Source organism: Rhinatrema bivittatum, chromosome 13 (genome assembly GCF_901001135.1).
Source record: "Rhinatrema bivittatum chromosome 13, aRhiBiv1.1, whole genome shotgun sequence".
NCBI classification, from domain to species: Eukaryota; Metazoa; Chordata; class Amphibia; order Gymnophiona; family Rhinatrematidae; genus Rhinatrema; species Rhinatrema bivittatum.
In genome coordinates, this window is record NC_042627.1 from 3,721,861 (window position 1) to 3,738,887 (window position 17,027).

At 37.5% G+C, this 17,027-nt stretch overlaps 2 protein-coding genes across 2 annotated transcripts in view; both read right to left on the bottom strand.

The window, feature by feature from the left end:
* On the bottom strand, positions 1 to 9,697 carry LOC115075151 (olfactory receptor 1020-like). The gene has a single exon (XM_029575374.1). It carries the CDS (start codon positions 3,088 to 3,090, stop codon positions 2,113 to 2,115), a length of 978 nt encoding a protein of 325 aa, XP_029431234.1. The 5' UTR covers positions 3,091 to 9,697; the 3' UTR covers positions 1 to 2,112.
* Positions 9,698 to 10,106: 409 nt separating this feature from the next.
* The window catches only part of LOC115075144 (lectin-like), a 28,085-nt gene continuing 21,164 nt past the window's right edge, over positions 10,107 to 17,027 (bottom strand). The window contains exons 6-7 of the mRNA XM_029575367.1: positions 12,959 to 13,031; positions 10,107 to 10,720 (exon numbers count right to left, since the gene is read on the bottom strand). Of these exons, the coding sequence (XP_029431227.1) occupies positions 10,690 to 10,720; positions 12,959 to 13,031 (104 nt within the window). The 3' untranslated portion in view covers positions 10,107 to 10,689. The remainder of the gene's footprint in view (positions 10,721 to 12,958; positions 13,032 to 17,027) is intronic.

Genomic DNA, 17,027 nt, shown 5'->3' on the forward strand with positions numbered 1-17,027 from the left:
TATGTTATAAAATATTTCATTTTATTTTATAGCATCATATAGAATGCACAAATACATCAAATTTTGCATCCATTATCGTGCCTTGAAGAAATTATACACATTACGCTTGGATTACCCATAGTTATTTTGGTACACCGACGGATTATTGAATAGGAGAACATCCCCTGAAGAAAGGTCCTGTTGTGGACCAGAAACGTGACTGTGTCGGGTTTTTCAATCATACCAGATAAGTCGGGACATTTAATAAGCATGCTTTCTAAATAATTTTTGGCACAAAAAATATTTAAAAGAAAAAATATGCAGTTTCACCTATGGTGTATGTGACAATCGATCAAAACACTGGATGGAGGAGGTTTGGTTATGCATGGAATGAGTTCACCCATGGGGATTTAATACTCTAATATATGAAACCCTTCCTCTGTCCTTTTAAAAAAAAAAATTCTCGTTAAAAAGGTGAGCACTAGGAGTCAGAAGAGACTCCAGAGCCTTTTGTGAAATTATTTTGACCAATATATGACTCATTGTCTTGAGCACATATAGTGAGTTTTGATTACGTGGATAAAATATATCTATGGGGCATTGATTTTTGATTTGATATATACAAATCTTGTCATTCAATATATTACATCAAACACAAATTAATAAACTTATTATCTAATATAATTTTACAAATGCCATCATTCCTTATATTACCTACCTACTTCATTGCATTGCAAACCCTGTTGAAATTGCACACTTACATCATACCCCACATCATGTCCATTTTCAAATACCATCAAACTCAACACAACAGTTAATTAAAATAATAAACAAGCAGTTATAAAAATTAGATAATCCACTACTTTCACATTGACATTTATACAATTTTGCATATAAAACTCCAAAACGTGTCCAATTGCTTCACCTATCGTGGCTTCTTCAGGGGCATACAATCTCCACGTCCCTTTATTCTCTTAAATCTGATATTCTCCTCCAAATCCAAAAGCATTGTGTATAGTTTAGAACAGTCAGATCTTGGTGAACCATAGACTGCTATGACAGTAATTAATAAGCAATAATTGCTTGTGATCTATCTAATGTTTGGGTACTGGCCAAGTACTTGCGACTTGGACTGGTCATTGTTGGAAACAGGATGCTGGGCTTGATGGACCCTTGATCTGACCTAGTATGGCAACTTCTTATGTTCTTATGACAATTCTTTTCTGGCATGCCTCAGAGTACAAACTCTCACTGCTGTAACCGGATTCCCAATATCAAATCACATCGGTAGGATATATAATATTCTCTCTGTTCTATTCTGAAACCGCTCTGTAAGCTGCTAATCTAAATAAGCTACCAACCATTCCATGACACAATCGCTTGCCATCTTAGAATAAAAAAATGTGTTTATAAAATACTAGGATAAATCATACATGTCACTTACGCACGAATGCAATACCACAAATAGGTTCAGCTATATTTTAATTTTAATGTGTAATTGAACACCTGATTTATTGTAAGATTTCACATGTACTAAGCCAATATGTAGCATGTACATTATAGTGCTTTACTCTATAGTGAATGGGTGCTAAGTGGATAAGTGTTTTTGCCACCCCATGGATGCCTCCATGGCTACAAATATTTAAGTACCTACATTTAGCTGTGTGAGGGAGACAATCATTTAGTCTCCCTGCTCCCTTATTAAGTGGTCAGATGCTGCTGATAACCGGACCATAATGAGTAGTAAGTTATGTAAGTTTTATTCCAAAGAGACTTGTTCCACTGATTATAAAGTACTACCTGCTAAATCAGGAATCAGATCCACTGTGTATTTACTCTACCTTTGCCTGAAGGAGGAACATGGTCAGATGTATCCTGTAGTTTTGTTAATAATAAGCTCAAGCTATTATTTGATACTTTCTCTTCTCCAATATTGGGAATATTTCAGTAAATACAGCATTTGTCTAAAATGTATTTAATTAACATTTTATGAGTCCAAACCTCTATCCATACTCGATTTCTCATCTTTATGACCACCTTCATATTTCTTTAGCACAGTTTATGAAAATTCAAGAATGCAACTGAGGAATACTATTAATTATTAGAGTTCATTCCTTCTTGCGTTGATGTAAATCATGACTGGAAATGTTTTGCTTGCCATTTTTTCCCCAAAATTTTCTTCAGAGCTTGTTTGACATCATTGTTCCTGAAGCTGTAGATCATGGGATTCACCATAGGGATTATCATTGCATACACTACAGAAACTGCACGATTTTTATCCATAGAGTAATGGGAACTCGGAAACACATACATGAAGATAAGAGTCCCAAAATATAAAACCACTGTGATAAAATGGGAAGTGCAGGTCGAGAAGGCTTTGTGTCTTCCCTCTGAAGAGCGGATTTTCAGGATAGCAACAACAATGTAAATGTAAGACAGAATTATTGCTATAACGGTTACAGTGGAAACAATGGAAGCAAAGGTAGACAGCACAATCTCATTGAAGAAGGTATCTGAGCATGAGAGCTTTAACAATGGAGGGACATCACAATAGAAATGATTGATCTCATTGGGGCCACAAAAAGACACAGAGAAAGCATTACAAGTATGAATCAATGCATTGACCAAACCAACTATGTATACAATTGCCATTAACTGGATACGGACTCTCTCTGTCATCACAACATAATAAAGTAAGGGGTTACATATCGCCACATAACGATCATAAGCCATCACCGCCAGTAGAAAACACTCTGCAGTGGCCATGGTAACAAAAATGAACATTTGTATAGCACAATCAAGCAGAGAGATGTTTTTTTTCTCTGCTAGAAAGTTAACCAATGCCTTTGGGGTGATAGTTGAGGAATAACAGAGATCTATGAATGCTAAGTTGCAGAGAAAAAAGTACATGGGTGTGTGAAGTTGAGGATCAGTTCTAATTAACAGGATAATGCCAATGTTTCCCAGTAGAGTTAGAAGATACATGGCCAAAAACGCAGTGAAGAGCAAAATTTGCATTTTGGAAAGGTCAGAAAAACCTAATAAGATGAACTCAGTCACATGGGTTTGATTTTTGCCTTCCATTTCCCAAATAGAGAGCGCACTGGGCATCTGCTGCAGCAATTAGAAAGAAAATAAATAATTATCTTTTATTTTGGCTTGAATTCATATTATTGGCTTTCAACTTTTATTCCATTGGATCTCAACCCTGTCCTCGAAACACATCAAGTCAGGCAGGTTTTCAGGATATCCACAGTAAATATGCATTAAGAGAGATTTGCATACACTGCCTCTATTGAATGTAAATTTCTCTCATGCATATTTATTATTTTGTCTATCCAGAAAACCTGATTGGCTAGGTGTGTCCTGAGGACTGGTTTAAGAACTCCTGTTCTATACAATACTGTGACTACAGGAGCAAACACAAGTCAGAATGCAAAAGTTATATATGTTGACTAAGAAAGATTTCAGCTCATTATTGAACATTCAGGCTGTGTATCACATTCTTCTTCTCATCAGATACAGGATTAGAAAATGCGGTGGGCTGAAGGAGCCCCCTAACTGACAGAAAGTCCCTCCCAATCTCGAGTATAACTTTGTATAAATAGAACTTGAATTAAGGAATTTTCTGAGCTTGATTCATCCAAGTTTGTGATTTATTATTATTATTATTATTATTATTATTTATAATCCAGATTTAGAAGATTTTCTAACAGAAACATATTTTCCAACTTGTCAAATAAAAGTAAACTCATTCGAGGCCCTGAATATCTTGGAAAAGTAGAATAAACCTCTTTTCTTTGCCTTTTTACACAAGCCCTTATTTTGACTACCCTAACAAACTACAGTCTAAAGGGCTAATATTCAGTCTGCTATAGAATAGCTAAGAGTCAGTAGAGAATCCAAGATAAGAAAGAGACAGAAACCTCAGCACAACATTCAAGGGTCTTCTGACAAAAATCTTACATCTACCAATAGCTGACATATGGAATCAGTGACGATCCCAATGAAGAAAAATTAAAACATAATATAATAAATATTTTTGGCAGTACACTTCGTACATAGGGCTGAAGCAACCATTAAAGAAACAGATCTGAGGATCATGGGAAGCTTGGAACATGGAGAAATTAAAAGAGAACACAATGTCACAGCATTTCCTGCCCAAAGGGAAGCTTACAATTATTAAGAAAGCCACCAGTGGTATGTGATGCATACATAAGAGGCAGATGTAATGCTTGTGGAGGGGATTTTATAGTACAGATGGAGGTGGCTCAGTGGTTATGACATGAATATCAGGTTTGAGAACAGGGTTTTCTCTGTATATTTCTCCTTAAGGCTACTGTCACATCTGTGCTTCTCAAGCCTTAGATTAGGGGGTTTAGCATGGGGATCAATATGCTATAAAATAAAAACGTCACTCTATCCTGATACAGGAAATAACTGGAAGAGGGTTGTAGATAGATAAAAAGTAGAGTTTCATAGAATAGAATAACAGCAGTTAATTGGGAAGCACAGTGTCTTTGTTTTGTTGACTGAATCTTTAGAATCATATAGAGAACATAAATATAAGAAATCAAGATGGAATGAACCAATAAAAGTAGTACAGATAAACATCACAATTTCATTAATATAAGTGCTTGCAGAACATTTTTAATAATGGAGAGATATCACAAAAGGAATAGTTGATTGCATTGGTACTACAGAAGGACAAATGGAAGGTTAAAATACTATAACTTCTAAGGCAGACTGCAGGAGGTCTCCTACATATGAATAAATTATGAGTTGAGTTGAGCATCCTTTAGACATATTGAGAGCATAAAGCAATGGATTGCATATTGCCACATAACAGTCATTGGCCACCACTAGCAGTAGGAGGCATTCAACGGTTCCAAAGAGAGCAAACAATATAGTTGTATTGACAACCTGAATAGGCGATGACTTTCTTCTATACTAGGAAGTTGAACAGCATATTGGGGGTGATGGTTGATGCATAACAGAGAACTATAAAGGACAAGTGACTGAGAAAACGTACATGGGGGTGTTAAGGTGAGGATAATCCCAAATTAATGTAATTATGTCAATATTGCTGATCACAGTGAAACCATAAATCAGCAGGAACAGTGGGAAGAATATAATCTGAAGGTCGGGATCATCAGTGAATCCTAGGAGAATAAACATATTTTCTAAGGTCTGATTTGTTTTTCTCATTATTAAATTCCTTTCCTCCTAAGAAGAAATACAACTTAAAAAATATATATAATTAAATGAGTATTTATGTGGATATGATTATGGTTTCTTTATTTATAACCCGCTTAATAAACCTAAGCAGCTCACATAAAGGACATTCAACATAACTTCTTGGAAGAAATCGGTAGCCAATGAGTCTCATCTGATTTAAATTACAAGCACCGGTGACAGTCTTAGAAAAAAATTGTAGGCCATAGTTAAATTGTCCTTTTTGGCTGCAAAAATGTCTTCAGAGAACATGTGCAAATCAACACCTATAAATGAACTTCAAAGCAATTTATAGAACATGTGCAAAATTGTTCTCTTAAATCTCTACAGCTATTGCCACCAGACTGCAGCAGAGATGTGTATTTTGGGTTTCTCTGGGTGGGAATTTCCTTTTGTTATTTTTTTTTCTTTTTTTTTTTGTGTGGGCTGTTTTATTTTATTTTTTTTTTGTTTTATAAAGTTTGAGCATGTGGTGCATGCTTGTACACACATCAGAAGTTATGTTTATGAGCACAACGTATGATGTGCACACACAAAATGCTATTTGTGTGTGCAGCTCTGCACTGATAGCACAAACTTCCAAAAATGAATGCAAGCATTTTCATTGATTTTGGATACTCAGTTGATTGTTCAGAAAAAAATGCATTTATTTGATATAAAAACTTCCTTTTTATATCATCTTAGTTGGTGACCCCTGTGCTATTTAGCTCTCTTCTAAAGTGCACTTACATCAATGCTCTAGCATTTAATTTTTTTAAAAAGCTGCAATACATACATGATTTAAAGGAAATAGTAGAAAGGAAGAAAACTGGAAAACAACTTATTTACAATACTGCCACAGATAGATTAAGATAAGGATTTTTTAAAAATCCAAATGCAGATGGTCTTTTTTTTTTTTTTTTAGGAAATTAAGGAAGAGAAGCACAGATAGGAGCTGAAAAGGTGTTCCCTAATGTTTTCTAATGGCAAAATCATGTTAGCAAAGGATTTATCACACAGAACTATACTTTCATCAGATAAAACCAAATTGAAACAAAACGAAAGCTGGTGTTTTGAACAAATTCTTTCCTTCTTTCTCCCTATCCGCTAGCCGACCTGAAACACCACAGGTTTCATGCTGCAGCTTTTTCTTCTCTTCCAAGTTTAAACTCCAAACTTCACAGGGTTTTATTGTGGCATTGGCCTTCCTTAGAGCCTAAATACTTAGTCAAATCAACCAATCTCATCTTTCTTAAACAAATGTTCCCTCTGCTACTGCTTCAGCTGTGTTACTCTTTACCTTCTTTGTCTTCTCCCTCTCTTGTCTTTACCTCTTCAAGCTATGCCAATGCTATGGAAACTCACTTTCCTCCAGTCCTTCTTTCACAGTTCATCAGTGTCTACTCTTAGTCCAATAATGGCGAATGCTTGATAAAATGATAGGAATGAATGACATTTCAGTACTTGCAAGATTTGAAATAAACCCATGAACATTACTGAACTTCTCTTACCTTCAACCTCTAATACAAAAAAATATGAATATTAGGATACATCTTCATCTTTAGAGCAAAGCTTGCACTAATTATTTACACTAAAAAATTGTATATTGTCTGTATTTCCTCTCAAATTATTATTATTGTAGCTCTCTATAAATCCCGCCCTGTAAAATCAACATTTTGTGAGTTCTTTGTACAGTGAAGTTTATATTGAGTTAAAAGACCTAAGGGAAATAATCTCCTTGGACTTATCTCATGCCAGGCACACAGGGAGTAACAATAGTAAGAATTCCATGCTCTGATGTTTTGATAGAAGTATGTATGCAAATGGATTCTATTATTTAAAAGGAAATACAATCTTTCAACCAAGTAACTGCTTCAGTTATCATAGCACAATATACTCCATTTACAGAAGCAAGGAATATTATGACAGAGAAATTGTTTCAAATTATAGTTATTCAGAAGTATTGCAAATACCCATTATTTTCTCATCTTCCTAACCAACTACAATTAATGAAGATAGTATACTAATAAACAGACACCCCCTCCCTCCATATTCTCCTCAGATACTAACTCTTCTTTCTGCTAAGATTCAGAGAATCAATGACATGAATCCTCTGAAACAGTACTTTCTTGCATGACCCACTGACGACATTGTTCAGGAACCATCATGGAGGTGCACTGTGATGGTTTTGACTGCTCTACTCTTACTACTGGCCTTGCCTTTGCCCCTCTATGTCAGTTCCAATGCTACTCTCTCTCTACTGCCTCTGCCTTCTCCTTCCCTTTAGCAATACAGCTACAGTGGCTGCAAGGAGCACATGTACTTCCAGCCTCAGCTTCTTCTTGCTTGACAATGTCTGTACCTGCCTGTCCCTAGGCCAGTAGTTTCCCCCTGAGAAAACAATTTCTCTCTAGCTTGGGAAGTGAAGTGCTGGTGGTGCTTCTGGTTCTTCCTTGAATGTTATTTGATTTATTTATTTTAAAGGATTTGTATCCTGCACCCTCCGGTGTTCTAGATGGGTAACAATAAACATATATAATAAAAAGAATGATAAACAGCACAAACAATAATAAAATAAAATATAATTCAGCAATATTTACCAGATTTCAAATATCATAAAATACAACTACAGACTAACTGGTATAATCTTATATCATGAACAAGGCATAGGGAAGTGTACACTGAACAGATGGAGTAAGCCTGTCGCAATTCAATGTTTCAGAGGCAGAGCACAGTTTAGCGAGTGTAAGCTTCCTTTCCCAAAGAAGGGAAAGCTTTTGTCTCCATCTGCCATTACCATAGCATATTTCCCTTCCTCTCATTGCCTATGGCATGATGGAAATGTAGCATGCCAATAGGAGTGCCCACTGCCTAAAGAAAACAGTTTGTCTTTTTCAAGTAGCATGTTTGTGCACACTCCACTTTACACTACTTTCACGCATATACACAAGTGTGGAATCTGTCACACATTGTTGTGGCTCACCTTGCCCAGAGGGCGGAGTTAGCAATCTGTTGTAGATCACCCCGACAGGAGGGCGGAGTTAGCTATCTGTTGTACTTAAGCTACAGAGATAGCAATCTATTATGCTTCCATTACGGAGTTTTTTAAACAACTGGATACCAACCGTAGTAATACAATAACAACTCTAATAGAAAAAACTACGTTGATTCAAATGCCAATGATATGTTATATATTTACAACAACCCTCATTCGGGAGCTTGATGTATACACTAAATTGTGTTACATTCTATTCACTTAAGAGTAATATGGGATTTGTAACCCATTATAAAGTGAATTGCTCACCACCGAATATGTATAATCATCGGGTTTGTTGTTATAAATGCCTCATGAAACTGCATGTGTCCAATAAATTCAATTTTTTCTGGGTTTTTTCTTTTTTTGTTTTATACTTTTAATATTTTCTTTTACTTGCACACTTGCTCTTTGGATAACATTAACTATATGTACACAGTCATTCGCATCTACTGTGTGCTTAACCACATTCTGAAGTATATCCACAGAAATAGAAAATACTTATCATGGTATGAAACGGCAGCGGCAGCAAACTTCTATGCCCTGCTTTGAAGACCCGACTTTTTACTGCAGATTAAACTGCTTGCAATGCCCGACACAGCGCGTGTTTCGTAAAAAAGACTTCGTCAGGGGCGCGGGCTTCAACATTACTAAAATGCAAAACATAGCAGATTAAACAATATTACTATTATATTCTTCAAAATGTCTCATTTGTTAGAAAAGAAAACATACTTTTTATTTCCCGGACAAAACTCCTCTCAGCGTTCCTGCATATTTCAAAATGGAGCCGTCAAAGAAACTAATTCGGGGAGGTATTTAAACCATTTGATGGACTGCCAAAAGAACCAATGACAGTTCTTGAACTGACTTTCAATGAACCAATGAAACAGTAGAAAGATGGACCTTTAAATTAAAGACATCCACTCGACAGTATCATTCATACCATTGGGATATTCAGTGTTTAATTTAAAAATCCAATGTTGTTCCTTATAATTTAGAGAAGAACGTATATCACCACCTCAGGGAGGAACAGAAATGTGATCTATAATTGTCCAGCGTAAATCAGTGAAATCATGTCCTGCAGCCAAACAATGTTGCACAATGGGGGCCTCCATATTCTTTGTGTTGAGACGACTCCGGTGCTCCCATAATCGAACTTTAATGGATCTAGATGTTCGTCCCACATACAGTAAAGGACAATTACATTGTATAACATAGATTACATTACAAGTATTGCAATCTGAAAAACATTTTTTGATGAAATTTTCTTTACTGACTGGATGTTGCCAGGATGTACCTACCATAGTGGAACTACACATATCACAACTGTCACACGCTTTATGTCCATAAGTGTGCTAGTTGGCAGCTGCCTTGAGAAGAAAGAAATCCTTGCAGTTTTGCTTGTCCCCTAGACCAGTGGTCCCCAACCCTGTCCTGGGGGCCCACCAGCCAGTCGGGTTTTCAGGATATCCACCATGAATATGCATGAGAAAAAATGTGCATGTTATGGAGGCAGTGCATGCAAATTTTATCTCATGCATATTCATGGTGGTTATCCTGAAAACCCGACTGGCTGGGGGGATCCCCAGGACAGGGTTGGGGACCACTGCCCTAGACTTTAATGGGAAACGTAAACAAATACATTTCTATTCGTTGCCACTGACCTAATTAAAAAGAACTTTCCGGCACATCTAGACATGTTGCCTATGCATATAAACACCCTATGAACTCCAGAAGGCAGCGCTCTTTTGCACAATCAAAGTATTAGAAGGGCATTAACAATAAGTTTGAGAGATTGAGACCAGACTCACTAAACCCTCTCTTTCAAGGGTTCACACGTTCAAGGCATTCACAAAAAATAACCCATTTGGAGGCATTATCCCAAAGTAAATGGAACTTTTATTGTTACATTTTTTTTCTTTTCTACTGATGACAGTAGTCCAATAAAATGGTATCAATCACAAATTATTTGTTGACCCTTATCCTACATATTCGTGTGGACTAACATGGCTGAAAGAGAGAGAAATCCATTGAAAAGGGCAGGTAAAGAGCATTGTGTTAAATTTGCCTGATCCTTAAAATGAGACCTCTGGGAAAAGTTACCCACACACTTACTTTTTATACAAGTTTTGCTCGTGCAAGATTTTGCGGGGAACTTTTTCTTTTCCAGTTGCTGACAAAATTAAACCCATAGGCAAAAGATTTGTTATTTCAAAGTTCTGCAAACATTCTGACTTGCATGTTTTAGCAATTTTTTTTTATCCTATTTTCAATCTGATCTCAAATCTGACCTTACATTATCTTTCTAACATTTTTTTGGTTGTAAAGGTTGAAAATGTGAATATTTCAGTGATGATTATAGCGTATAGTACACAGCTGTTGATCAGTTTGGTGACTGTTTGGCTGCAGAAATCAAAGCTTGTAGTCTATTGTTTCTTCTCTCTCTTTAGCGCAAGGCAAACTTAATTGCCATAGTCAGCGTCACAGCATATCCTGCATGAAGAGAGTAAATAATTAGGAGAGGCAGAGAAGAGGAATGGAGAAAAACAACTAAATAAAAACATCAAGGATGCTATGTGGTTAGGTCTCTGGTTGGAGATTTCTGCCCAGTCCAGGATTTTGAACTTCCATCCCACTGCATTGTGGTATTTGTAGTCCTGCTTCCTCCATTTGTAATCAGTATTAAAATTGACAGAATTCATCAAGAGGGACATCTTATAAACATAGACTAATGTCACCTCTTTCCCTACCGTCTCAAAAATGGGCCAGATCACATGTTTAAAAGACAAAATTTAATTTTTGAACATCAAATATGCAGGAAAGATTTGTCCATATATTTTTACATTCTGTCTGCTACCTACTGTGCATAATAAAAAAAATGCTCAGAGACTCCCCCATGATTCAATATGGTTGCTTGATATGTGCATCTGTTCTCATTCATTTTGGCAGTTTTTTGCAAATACATGTTTTTGCAGGTATAAAATCTAAATTTATGCACATAGGTGCAAACTGCACAAATCAGAGAAAATTTCAAAAGCAATTGTGCACATAAAACCTGTTTGTGAAAATTCATCTAAGCATAGAGGAAGCTTAATAAAGTATGCATAGAAGAGACTCCACAGGTACTTACAAGCGTAAGAAAAGGAAGTGTTCCCAGGGAAAAAGCTGGGCAAGGAAATCATTTACACACATATTTTTGATTTTTGAAAGCATATGTGTAAATGATTTCTATGTTCGGACAGCTGATTTGTGTAGGTAAATATGGGGAACAAGAGGTCACTTAACCTCTCTTTGGGTTATGCTGGTGTGCTTGTGACAGAGATTATTAAATAATTTGCTTTATACCTTTAAGAAAGTGTGTTGAGGGAGATCCACCTGGAGGCGTCTCTCCTTGGGATCAATATAAGATGGTGTTCTTAGAGGGAATTGGAAATTTTTGTGTTCATTTCCCTACGACATTTATTATTAAGCTTCACAGTTTCTTTGAGGGCAGCCAGTCTGTTCAGTCCAGCAAGGACAAGGCGTGAGAGATCTTTGCTGAGATCTTAGGAGGTGCCGATGACAGCCAATGACACAAGAAACTGGTGAAAATCCTTTGGGAAGTGAGAACTGTATTGGTGAATGAGAAGAATTCTGAGGGGTGATGTGAATATTGAATCCCATCTTAAATAAGAAAAAGGGTGAGTATGTTTTGTATGACTCTAAGAAGATTGGAGGAAGAGAGTTTTGTTATTATTGCTGGTACTGCTGTAATAAACTGCAAACCCTGATTCAATTAATGTATTTTTAAAACTCATTAAGCACTGACTGCTGTGGACCTCCACAAAGGACAATAAACGTTTTGTTTGAATATACCCTTAAGTGAGACCTTACTTAATCCCAAGAGTGGGTTTGTACGAGGCATCTGTGACTTCAAGGAAGAAGTTGGGTGCAATCAGAGGAGTCACAGAGGGGAAAACATGTTTTGAGTAAACTTTCCTTATTCAGGCTGAGAAATGCAGCCCATGCATCTGTGTCAGCTCCCTGACACCATCTGCTTAACCATTGGCATCTTTTAATCCTACAGAGACTTGTGCTTTGCTCACAGAGAGGCACCAGACCCTCTATTATTTTATGTGCCTCCCCCAAATAAGAGGTTATACATACATTTAGCCGGATTGATTGAAATCATTCCTGGGGGCAGGCAGATAGTGCAGAATTTCAAATCTGTGTTCATTGTTTTTCAGCAATATTTTTTCCCACAGAAAAAGAAAGTGAAAAGTCTGCATTCTTTGTACCTGTAGGCAGTTTTTAAAGGAAAGCTAGCCAAGTACTTGTAAATATGTAGACTTCTGAAAATGTTCCTCTTCAACCATAATTCATGCTTCTCAAATTATTTTGAACCATTTCCTCCTTGTCACCGCATATTCAATGTTGCAAGCTAAAAGTTGTAGTCTGACCCAAAGAAGAGTGTATTAACTCCCGAAAGTAAGTCAAGAAATGTATCAGGTTTTTATTTAAGTGGACTAACATGGTCGGCACACTACTTAAACTAAAGGTATCATTCATAACTCTTAATTATAGTACATCAAAATAAAGAATCAATTTGACTCATTTATTTCTTCCAGAAACAGATCTGAGCAATCACCAAAATGGTCTGGAAGCTCAAAAGTGTCCATCAACAAACTGTCAGAGAATGAGATGTTCTTGGAACATTCCTGCAGATGAATGAAGAAATGAAATCTCATTTACCTGTTCTTCAGGAGGTATTTACAGACAAATGGAAAGGAGTAACTTGCAGGGTAATCATTCCACGTTATTTGATCTTAAACAAGAAAGAAAAGAATGTATCAGAAGACACAATTTGACTGAATGTACCTGGATTTTGTTTAGGTTGTGCAGTGATATCCTGATGTGAGCATATGGTGCTTGAAAGACTGTATACCAACACTTCAATAAACTTGAATTTTAAGAATAGTCAGACTCTCATATCATGACAACTTTTTGTAAGATGGCTGTTATAGCTTTCTGATGTCTACGTTTATACAGCACTTATGTACAAATGCACGTTGAATAATGTTTCTTATCCAAATTAAAGAGGATGCTCATTTACTCTACCCCAGGAGAATGAGAAGATGAATTGATTTGTCATGATTTGAGCCTGGAAGTTTAGCATTTTTCTTCCCACTACAGAAAATGTGAATTTAACAGTAGTAGGAAGTGATGGCTTTACCTGCTGAAGTGTTCATTAAACTGACGTCAAACATTTCTGGCATCACATCTTAGTATAATAAAAGAATTATAAAATCAGTGATTCCATCTCAAATAATTTTAAGGATGATATTCTGTCTCCTCTCTCAGACTCTGAATATATCTGACATGAGAGCAGCATACCCTGCAGCTATCCTGAAAAAATGAATGACTGTGGCATCTCTAGGACAGGGAACCATCTCTCTGAGAAGCCTGACATAGGGAAAAAAAAGCCTAGCCAGAAGAGGCCAGAATAAGCCAAGGGCTGCTACCTAGGTGGGGTTATTCATGCAGAAAAGCTGAATTCAGCCACTTGAAAGTACACAGTATGGAGTAGAAAAATGTATTTTTGGTTGATACATGAAGACTATGCCAGGTTTTATTTCAATACCTCCTGTATAGGTATGGAATAACCTTGATCCCTCTGAAGTGCTGAACACTGTTGTTGGCTATGGAGGAACAGGAAGTATAAGAATTTAAACATCTTATTTTACTGAGAATGCACATCTGTGTGATTGTTTCTACTGATCCAGAAATGATCCAGAGTAGGTTACTCAGGCTGTCATTCTAGGACACTTCCTTCCAGGAAGGCTCATTCTAAGATGGCCCCAGGAAAGAGAGTGAATTTCACCACCAGGAATGTGAGAAACTAGAACCTTCTCTTCACCATTCAAAGGATTAGAAGGAATCTCAGAATCATGAGTCAGTCCTGGAGAAGCCTGCAAGTGGAGTTTAATCATGGAGCTTCCTACCCATGTGGGTAAGGACTGAGTATGAAAGGGGGGCAGGAAGGGTTAGGGGGATGGGGGATGTTGGGATGGATGGGGAATTAGTAAGGAGATGTAGTGATGGGGGTGGTTGGGAGGTGGATGGAAAAATGGGTAAAGAGATGGGGAGGGCTCTAGATGCCGCCAGTGCTGTTCTGCATATATAGATGCAAAATGAAACGGTAAACTAATCATGACACAGGCAAAATAATGTTTTCTGAAAGTAGGGAAGGAACATAGCTATTATCAAGTTATAGATCTAGCAGTGAACCAACATGCTTTATTTCTATTTCTCATCTATATAGATTGAAGACCTTAAAAAGAAGGTCTGGGAACTGCGCAGAAAAGAGGGTGAGTGGCTGGACAAGCTACAGGCCAACCTGGAGTAGGTTGGGGGGAAGCTCAAAACATGGTTATGAAGGAGAAGAGAACATGCTCTATCGATTTCCTTCTTTCATCACAGGCTCCACCATAGCCCTGCTGAACAACAAGACCCTGTCTCTGCCTTGATCACCAAGAATCACTGATGTAAACAAATATACAACCTTAAAAATCTATGAATCACGACCTTCCCTGTCATGAAACACATGTTATGGACTAACATAACATAAAATGAAGCTAATAGTGTGTCAGAATCATATCCAAGGTATGTAATAGTCTCCCTTTCAACAAGGACCCATTACCTTGTGCCAGCTAAATTGCTGTAGCAGGCTTGCAATCCTATGCAGACTCTTACATATAATTCTCAGCCACTGTAGCAGCTTTATATCCCTTACCTAAATTTTGGCTGAATGCTTAAAAGGTTGCATTTAGGAAAACAACATATGGCAGGGAAACTTTATGAGGGCTGGCTATCCCCTAGAGCAGATAAATGATCAACAAATATGGCTATTATTCATACTCTTGAACTTTGACTTTTATGCCATGCTATCTAACTGTATCAAACCTACAAATAAACCTACTCAAGATGACACTGGCAGATGGATTGATAGACTCTTATCATTTTTCACAGAAAACAGCAGCTAGGAGGAGAAAAAAGAAGAAGCCAGGACCCTCAAGAGCCCCCAGCTCCTCCAGCAGGAGCAGCATCTATTCCTGCTGTAGGAAAATGCCGGCATCCACCACAACCACCTCTAGACCCTGCAACAGCCACCAGCCCCTATACTGTCTGCCCACGCCATAAACAGCAATGGCTACTATCCCTCTCCTCTTCCCCATAGGGCCTCCTTCCCCTTTGGCCTTGGAACCTCAAGACAAATGTCCTGATACTGCTCAGTCATTTCTGTGAGAGATTAGTGGGCAGGTCCTTGGAGACCTTCACCCCGATTCACTGCCGTGCCCTCTTGGCTACAAAGTCTGCATCTAGCATAGGAAGTGCTGTTCCTAGCCCAGAAAGCAGGACAAAATAATATTGGGATAGATAAAGAGAGGACCTGCATGACCTGCAGGCTGACTTTAGAAGGATGGTGGAGGAGATGGAGTAACTCTCCCATGCTCAAGAGGGCTACTCAGCAGATCTTGAGTTGAAGAACATGAGGTAACCATTGTAGCCTCAGACCTCTCAGGACCAAGCCTGTTGTGGTTCTGGTCCCTTTTTTTGTAAATAGTTAATGCCATAAGTTTTCCCACCTCTTTCCCATTTACTGCAAACTGTAAAACATTTTAATACTTTGAACATTTTATATAAAAGTTTTTCTATATTTTCTTTTCTGTGTGTGTCACTGAGGCTAAGGTCTATGTACACTCTCAGTTAAGCCCCTCCCAGGACAGCCAACTGCAACACTCTTTTACCCACACAGTGTCAAGCATGTTGTTTGTCATGCATCTCTGACCTGTAATCTCTATACTCCACTCATCTACCCTTCCAGCTGGCTATGAGTAACTTCTGTATATTTGGATATGCAATGTATACTAAGCTCCCCTGTAATGGACACAAGTCTTCAGAGATTTATCTCTACATTTGGATCTTATCTCTTCAAAATGCCTAAGAGCAGAGGTTAACCAAGCTATGAACACAGAAAAGCCTGTAGAGAGAAACATCTTATATGCTTCCCCATTACTAAATGTACTAAATGAGGAGACTAGGAACACACATTAAATGGCCTTTTCTACTACAGAACAACTTCCAGCAGAGAAGAGTGTCATCTACATGTGTAGGTAGGAGCTTCATTCACTTGAAGCTGTTTGTAGTTAGTTCTAATTTTTCAACTCTATATCTGAAAAGCTGCAAATGTCAATGAAAAGACAAATACTCTTTTTTAACCCAAAGAGATGAAGGCTTACCTGAAGTAATATAGGTGTCTGCTGTATTTATAGAACCAAGCCTAACCTTCTTCCTGCTCATACTGGCTAACCTACTTTGTATGGACCTGATTACCTCCAAGAAGGCTACTAACTTCCATCTGCAAATCCATTCATTTACATGCTCACACTTATATGTAAGAATAAGATTTCAATGGAAATCTGCCTGCAAGACTGGTTTGTCCTTTGTTCTATAAGACATGTAGGAGTATGTCCTATTTGAGGGCTCTCCACACAAAAGCTCCCAGTTAAGAGCTATCAAGGAATCCTTGTTGTTTAAAGTCCGGCCCTCACCCACCTCCTTCTCTTATCCGTAAGGACCTTCACACTACAAGCTTTCAGAGTTTGGCTATTATCTGAAGCAGGATAAGATTTGTAATTTTCCTCAGCTGCTTCCCATTCAAAAACTAAATTTTGTAGTGTAGATGAATCTACACATACCTAGTAGAAACCATCTGGCTGATTATATATTGTAAATGATTTTTATTGTTATAGTTTGATTG

Coding starts and splice junctions, on each gene's coding strand:
- LOC115075151 (XM_029575374.1), bottom strand. CDS start 3,090: ATGCCCAGTGCGCTCTCTATTTGGGAAATGGAAGGCAAAAATCAAACC.